Below are 8268 nucleotides of genomic sequence, written 5' to 3'. Positions count from 1 at the left end.
TTTGAGCTCTAACCAGAAGGCCCTGCTCTGTGACTCATCTCCAGGCCTGCTGCCAGCCTCGTATGTAAGCCATGCCCACGTTTATTTTTATTTAAAAAAATTATATGTAGATGTGTGTGTGTGTGTGTACGCGCGCGTGCACGCGTGCGTGCGTGCGTGCGTGCGTGTGTGTGTGTGTGTGTGTGTGTGTGTGTGTGTAGGTGCCCTTAGAGCGCAGAGGCACCGTATCTCCTGGAGCTAGAGTTACAGATGGCTGTGAGCCTCCTGACAAGGGTCCTGGGAACTGAACTCTTTCTCTGGATGAGCAGCAAATGCTCATGACCACTGACACATCTTTGCAGCCCCCACATTCCCAAGGAGTCCCTCAGCCCTTGGACTCACCAAACAATGGCCCTAACCACTTAGGGTCCATAGTTTGTTTCCCAGGAGCAACCCCCCTTGGTAATGTCCCGTGCCTCCCCCAGGCGGCTCGTCGCCTCCACTACTGTCACCTTTCAGACTGTCCCCGCACAGCTGCTCACCCACAGGCCAGTCAGGGCATAAGCCTCTAGTTCTGGGCTCGGACTTATGACTCTGCTTATCACCAAGTCTTTGATCCGTCCCACCTATGACAAAGTTCGAAGCTGTTCTGAGCAGCATGAATGAGTAAGCAAAGAGAAGCACCTGGAGGCAGCTCGTATTTCCGCTTCCCTGTGGACCTCTATTCCAAAAGCAAAAGTGGAACAAAAGTGCGCAGCTGGCTTTGGTCTAGAATAGCTGAGTTTATTTCTTCATTGTAACAATTAAAGAGGAAAGGCTTTATAAATTCAATAAATAGAATAAATAATATTCATCTTCATGCTCGGCGTTTCGGCGCTTGCTCCCCTGCCTTCTGGAACGTCTGCTGGAGACTCTTCAGAAATGACAAGGTGTTGCCTGCCGTGGTCTGGTTGCAGGGCTTTTCACAGGAGAAAAACTGCAGGGAGGGGAGAGGATGAGAGAGAGTGAGCAACTTCAGTCGTGTGTGCCTAGCAGCCCCGGGACCATCTCCCCCCGAGCTTGGGACCAGCTGATGGGCAGGGGAGAGAGGAGTGAGATGTGGGGAAAATAAGGTGATCCTGGGACAGCTAGTATTTAGAAAGACTGTGTAGGGGTTAATCTGGGGTCAGGATTCCAGGGGTCTGCATGCATGCGTGTGAATATGTGACACTGACACACACACACACACACACACACACACACACACACACACACACACGCGCGCGCGCACGCGCACGCACACGCGCACGCACATGCGCAAGCACGCACGCACGCACTTCCCTAAATGTCATTAGGAAAAATTTTCTTGGGATTCTCTGAGAACTAAATATCTATACACGTTTTATCTACCCCCTCCCCATCCTTTCAAGGTCACTTTATAACACAGTAGTTCTGAGTGAGGCTTTGCGTTCACATAGACCAGAGTTTAAGTCCCAACTTTGTCTCTTATTAAACACAATCGTATGGGAAAAATAACTCTCCTGGGTATCACCGTCCTCCTTTAGCAGGGGTGACAGAGCTAAAACTGGCCTCTAAGGCAGGTGCTTAGCCTAACAGCACATGTGGCACAGCTGGGGCAGACGCCACTCTGGGCATAGTTATGTGACTAGAGTGGCCAACCACAGCACTTTGTACTGCTGGTGCTCTCCTACGCATACCAAGGCACAGAGGCCCACCACTCCCCGGGAACCAGGGCACATGCTGGTAGTGTGTGGGGTGGGTGGCAAGTACCTGCCTAGACCTTGGTGTCTTTTTTTTTTTTTTTTAAACAAACCTTTTGAGCCATTCAACAAACAAACAAAAAATCCTGACTTAGAGGCTTCCACATCCTTGGTTAGTATGTTGGGGCACAGTCTGACTCTAGAGAGCATCTTTTGATTATAACAGGATGAATTCTTTCATCATCCAACAAGCAGAAAGAAGACATTGGCCACACAGGTATCAGTGTTTCCATTTAGCCAGGGGAGCCACGGAGTCCAGAGCAGCTCCTCCTTCTGGAGTCTTGTTTCTGGTTAGATTTCTTGCCTGCCCCTGGCAGCCTGGGCTGCCCACCCTAACTGCCACCCTTTCTCGTCTGCTCAGAGACAAGCAGTGGTGTTGCATCAAGTTTCCCGCTGCAGCTCTGACCCAGAGGCCCTGCTCCTTTGGTGTCAGCATCCACTCAGAATCAGTTGTCACCTGTGGACACAGAACTCACCGGACACTTGTTCCTCTTCAGACCTTCAACTGTCCTTTTCACCCGAGTGAAGAAAACGGAGAATCTGGATTTGCGTGTGGCATTGGTCACCTGTGACAGGCCCTCCTGGAAGCACGGTGTGGTGCAATCATCCTGGGAAATGATAAGGGCTTAGGACCAGGGTTCGTGAAACTGTCTAGGACAGCTTTGAGAAAGAATCACCAAGAGAGTTTTAAAGAGCATCTTCACTTAAACGGTGTCACCCAAACTCGTGCTGTTTTCCCTTCTGTTCCTTGACAGTCCAGGAAATGATCTTAAGTAATTTAAGGTGAGTCATTTTTCTAGTGACACCCCGGAGGAGATTCTGTCCAGGAAATGTGGGCGTGATGCCCTGACAGAGGCTGTGCTGCGCGTCTGCCTTGTGCCTGGTGGCCCCGTCCAGGTCCAGTGGCTGCGAGTTTGAAAGTCCAGAAAAGGAAAAGCCTTTCTCACACCAGCTGAGGCATGCCATTGGATAGGGCTCATGTTTCAGACAAGCTAAAATCCTACCCTGAGGAAAGAGGCAACAGGCTGGACCCTTCCCTAACCACAGACCCCAAAGGATGGGGCGTCTAACCTCCACAGGGTTCCAAACTCCGCTTCTCCCAGGCCCAGCTTTCAGGGGGAGCCCTGCAGAGGTCTGGCTGACTGCTCTCTCATCCTAAGCAGGAGTTAGAACAGGACCACAGCCTCCGGCTCCTCCTTCACTGCCACAGTGGCAGCTGCTCTCTTGGGGTCCCATTCGGTCCCCAGCACCAAACTTTGACGCTGTCCTCCTAGAGGACAGTTGGAACCATTTGAAAGCCACCAAAAGCCAGCAGGAAGATGAAGGAAGAGAAAGTGGTGGGGGCAGGGAGGAGGAGGAGCTGGAGAAAGGAGAGGTGTGTGACATCCAGAGAGTCCACGCCTGGTGCTGTTACTTTGTTTCACAGACTGGAGCCATCAGCACATGAATCAGAAAACAATATCCATTTTTTGAATGACCATTTATCTCAAGATAGTCAATAAATTTTAGACTCTGAAAAATATTCAAATTTCTCAAGGGCCATGAAGCTAACTTAAATATATAGATATATGTATAATGTACACATAAACATACAAGTTTTTTTTTGTTTTTTTTTTTTTGTTTTTTTTTGGTTTTTCGAGACAGGGTTTCTCTGTGTAGCTTTGCGCCTCTCCTGGAACTCACTTGGTAGCCCAGGCTGGCCTTGAACTCACAGAGATCCACCTGGCTCTGCCTCCCAAGTGCTGGGATTAAAGGCGTGCGCCACCACCGCCCGGCAAACATACAAGTTTTAAAGGTGGGGTCTATACTATAACAGTTACACTTAAATAATAATTTAAAATTTAGAATGTCAAGTAAATTGTGTTACTTTTCTTCAAGGCTTAAACAGAGTCCCAGTGATCTTTTTCAATTATACTTACAGATGGGATGGGAAGACACAAGCAGCTGGTCACCTGCAAGAGAGAAATCTCAGCATAAACATTCTAGCTGTGAATGTTAAGACAGGTTTGGAAGGTTCTTAAGAAATTATTCACTCACATTGGTGCTGCAGCTGCATTTTGAGGCTGGGTCTCCCTACAGTAGGCAAAGAGATGATAACTCAGAGTGAGTAAAGTGCCCTTCCTCATCCTCCAGGATGCCAGCTACCCCAGCCCCGTAATCTACCTGCAGCTTCTCAATAAGGAAATTGGTGTCTATGATCCCCAACTTGGTGCTGCATTTCCAGTCCAGCACAGAACCAAGAGAACCGAAGAGCAGGGCAGAGGCAAGGATGGAGGCCACAAACATCTTGGCAGGAGTCTGGAGCTCAACCTGCTGGCACCTTCCAGCCTAGCCGTATTTAAAGCTCTTCAAACCGGGAAAAACCCTGACATCAAACTGATACCCAGTGCCCACTTTTTCTCTGTAAAGTTGAGGCCAATTGATATTGAAAAATAATCAGTCTGAGTCACTTGACAAAGACTGTTTTGTGCCAGGAAATACCATTCCTCAGAAAAGATGCTCTTCAAATAGTTGGGTTCTCAAATGCTAAAGGAAAAGTTAAAGATCTGCCCCCACCCCCTCCTAAAGGCAGGAATTCTGGTTGTGAGAATCAGAACACTTTCCATGAAGCCCAGGGCTGTGTTTTCCCCTTTGCATTAGTGGAAATGCTGATAGACAGTTCTAGTGTTGTAATAAAGGGGTCATGCTGGGGATATCAGGGGAAAGCAGGGCACCCCTCTCTCTAATTGGGGTTTTCCTCGGGTCATTGTAGCCTCAGTTTACTATATGATTGCTTAGTTACTCCAAGTCTCTCGGGCGTAGGAACATAAGCCTCTGAGAACCGAGTCTATGAAGGCTGTGCTCTATAAGCACAGGAATGCTGCAACTGTTCTTGCTAACATTGGCCTTGGACTCTTTACAGACCATGAGTAGCCCTGGGTGACACCAGGTTAAAAATACAAAACGAAACTCAGTACTAAAACAGGGTACTGCTTAGTACCTGGAGCACCTACAGCGTATCAGCCCCCATCCCAGGTACTTGATGTAAATTGGGCCTTCAAATGAGAAGGGTACTAATTTGCCATCCTCATCTCTCCCCCTTCAGCCACTGTAAACATTTTAGCTTCCAGGTTCCTGTGTGTGCCTATGTCCATCCACCTCTTATGCTCATTACTATGACTGGAAGCAGACGCTCTGTGGCCACGGATGTAAATACAACACATTTCCTCAGTATTTTATCCATGGGGAAACTGAGGCACAGAGAAGCAAGTAATTTGCCCAAAGTCATACAACTAGGACTCTGTAGATTCTGTATTGAAAGTTACAAGTGCAGGTTTTTTGGGTGTAAAAACAGAACTCAGCTAGGCAAGTGTGCTATACCACCAAGCTACACCTTCCCAGGCAAGTGCACCGCACTGCCAGGCTACACCCTCTTTGGTCCCCAAGTGCATCTTTAAAAACCCTTTTACAATGTATTTATTGAATATTACCACTGTGGTGTATGTGAATGGAATCAGGAGACAATTTGGAGGAGTCAGTTCTCTCCCTCTGCCTTGTCTCTGAGGCAGGGTTTTTTGCTTTTGCTCTGTTGCTCCAGGCTAGTGGGCCCTCAAGTTTCTGGACAATTCTCCTGTCTCTTGTCTCGCCATAGGCATTCCGGGATTACAGATGAGCACCACGGCATCCATCGCGCTTTTTCACGTGGTTTCTGGGAACCAAGCCTGGGTTAGCAGGCTTGTGGAGCTGGTGCTTTTCCCAGATGATCCACCTTGACAGTCCTAAGGGCTTCCCTGTCCTGCTCAGGCCCATGTGTATATATTCCAGGGTCTTCATGGTCTGACTCTCCAGTGCAGTCTCCATGCTGAGACACCTAGAGACTCAAACCGACTAAATGCTTGTCAATTGACTTCAAACATTAATTTGAAGCATTCTTTTTAAATGGAAAGGTGTATTGAAACAATGTTCCTGAGAGGTCTCAAAGCTGGTTCTCCTTGGAAGTAAGTTCAGGTAAGAACATTGCCTTCTGTACCATCAGATCAGCAGGCAAGAGCATGTCCATTCTCTGTCAGCAGGAGTGAACTCCTAAGCTTTGTGCGGCGTGTTATGTGAGTGGTGGCAATGTTGGTTTTTATTAATTTCTTTTCTCAGGAGAGAGGGGCATTGCCTGCACAATGGGAAAGAGGGCCATCTTGGAGGTTAACAAGTTAAAGATGACTTCTCCGTACATTTCCCAAATCTCCCCACAGCTTAGTCCTGCATACCTGCCTTTTACAGACACTTTATGAAACTGATGGCCTCCTAGCCTATGGAAAACACTTGGTTTCTAAGTCTAGCTTTGCACCTCTCTCTGGTAGGACGCTGGAGAGTTCGGTGTGGCAATACAGCCAGCCAATGCTCTACTCTCCCCGCAACTTTGCTGCGGTGGGAGCTGTGTCTCATTTTAATGCTGGCTACTTATACCACCTGCAAAGTTCTACCCTGACCCATAGCCCTTGGGTCACCTCCCTGCCACCACCCAGAAAAAGAATGGTGTAAAGATGGTGTCCATACCCATGGGTGCTTCTTAGGCTGGTCCCCAACCTTTTCCAGCTCCGAGGAATCAGGGTGGAGGCATCATCCACTGAGTCCTCCCTCCCAGAGGATACACTATTTGATTTGGAACACAATGTCCAGCAGTTAACCACAGTTCCGTTTGGAAGTCTGGTCTGATCTGGTCCAGTCTCACTGGGTGCTGACCTCCTCTTTCAGACCACCCTCCAGACTGTGGTGCTACCTGCTTCTGCCTCTGCGCCCTTATCCTTGCTAAGCTCTGCCTGGGATGTCCCTACTCAGCTGTCCCGTACGGGGCCTGCTCTAATTCACCAGGACTTCCCTGACCAGATAATTATTGCAATTGTATGTCTCTATCTCTCCTTAAAATAAATTCATAATAATTGTGTGTATTAGTGGGATACAATGTGCCATTTCAGTGCATGTTTACAGTGTGTCCTTTTTAACCAAGGCAGCTAGCTTTCCATCTCCTTATCACTTGCCTATATTTGGAGCCTTTTATAAAAAGATGTGTATATTTTATTTTATATGTATATATAAGTGTTTTGTGTGCATGTATGTAAGTTCCCATTTGTGTACAGTTCCCATAGAGGCCAAAGAGGGCATCGGATCCCCTGTAACTGGAGTTACAGATGTTGTGAGATGCCATATGGGTTCTGCGAATCAAACCCAGGTCCTCTGCAAGAGCAGCTAGTGCTTTTAACCTCTGAGTCATCTCTCCATCCCCAATTTAGGAACCTTTGGGGTCCTGTGCATTAGTGAACTATAACCTCCTACTGATGGTGACAATGTGCTGGGACTCCATCCCCAATTTAGGAACCTTTGGGGTCCTGTGCATTAGTGAACTATAACCTCCTACTGATGGTGACAATGTGCTGGGACTCCCTCCCTCCATCTAACTGTGTCTTGGTACTTACTATCCAACATCTTTTGTTTGTTTGTTTGTTTTGTTTTTTGAGACAGGGTTTACTCTGTGTAGCTTTGGAGCCTGTCCTGGATCTCGCTCTGTAGCCCTGGCTGGCCTCGAACTCACAGAGATCCACCTGCCTCTGCCTCCCAAGTGCTGGGATTAAAGGTGTGCGCCGCCACTGCCTGGCAGGTATCTCTTCAGATCATATAAATCTTTCGCCTTTTACTATCCAACATCTTTTCATCTCTCCTTTCCTCTCCCTTTCCCATGCCCTAGGAATGGTTACTCCACTTTGGTCTACTATGAGAACAGTATCTTTAGTTTCCACTCTGAGATCCTTGCTTAGAAAGGATGTGGGACATGGCTTATTTCACCGTGGTGTCTTCCAGTTGTGTCCATCCTGCTGCAGATGTTTTATGGTAGGACCATACTCCCTTGTGCGTGCATGCACAATGCGTTTTCTTCTTCTGTCACAGACTTGTAGGTTGAACCTGCATCCGGGTTGTTGTCAGAGTGCCACACTCTACCTGCGGCGTCGCCTTCAGTCATTGACTTTGGATAGAACCAGAAGCAGGACTGCTGGTTCTTTGGATAATCTGATTTTCATGTTTTGAAACCTTGACACTAAGAAGTCTGTACTGATCAGCGTCCCTCCACTGATCAGCAGTGTCTGAGTTCACCCTGCAGCCTTCCAGTCAACATTTGCTATTTTTTATGATAGTGATTTGGAATTAGATATCAAGTAAAATAAATCAAAGGTATATAAGTAGGAAGAGAAGAAATCAAATTGCCTTCTTGGAAAAGACATAATATATAGGTAAAACAAACAAACAAACAAACAACAAAAAAAAAAAACCACTGCAAACTCCACCAAAAGACACAGATAAGGGAATTCAATAACACTGAAGGATGTAAAATCCTTCATAATCCAACATAAAAGCCAGCCATATTGCATATACTGGTAATGAACTTACTCAAAAGATATGGGAAGCATTCTATCTATTCACAACAGCAGCAAAATTAAAGCAAAAGAAAAAAATAAATGTCTTGGAATAAGTCAGGTAGGGGAGTGGAAGTCAATAGTCCCAG

At 47.1% G+C, this 8268-nt stretch overlaps 1 protein-coding gene across 1 annotated transcript; it reads right to left on the bottom strand.

The window, feature by feature from the left end:
• Positions 1–835: 835 nt before the first annotated feature.
• On the bottom strand, positions 836–4025 carry Il9 (interleukin 9). The gene is made up of 5 exons (XM_028863367.1): positions 3903–4025; positions 3777–3812; positions 3659–3691; positions 2216–2347; positions 836–955 (listed from the first exon to the last, which is right to left on the bottom strand). Exons 1-5 carry the CDS (start codon positions 4023–4025, stop codon positions 836–838), a joined length of 444 nt encoding a protein of 147 aa, XP_028719200.1.
• Positions 4026–8268: the final 4243 nt, after the last annotated feature.

This window comes from Peromyscus leucopus, chromosome 5 (assembly GCF_004664715.2).
Source record: "Peromyscus leucopus breed LL Stock chromosome 5, UCI_PerLeu_2.1, whole genome shotgun sequence".
NCBI classification, from domain to species: domain Eukaryota; kingdom Metazoa; phylum Chordata; class Mammalia; order Rodentia; family Cricetidae; genus Peromyscus; species Peromyscus leucopus.
The sequence above is the reverse complement of the archived record's forward strand: the minus strand, read 5'-3'. Positions and strand labels throughout refer to the sequence as shown.

Bases quoted from the DNA above. Each gene is read 5' to 3' on its own strand.
- Il9 (XM_028863367.1), bottom strand. From the start codon at position 4,025: ATGTTTGTGGCCTCCATCCTTGCCTCTGCCCTGCTCTTCGGTTCTCTT. The intron at 3,813-3,902 runs GTAGATTACGGG...TGCCTACTGTAG, and splicing joins TCCTTATTGAGAAGCTGCAG to GGAGACCCAGCCTCAAAATG. The intron at 2,348-3,658 runs GTAAGTATAATT...ATCATTTCCCAG, and splicing joins TGTGTCTTCCCATCCCATCT to GATGATTGCACCACACCGTG.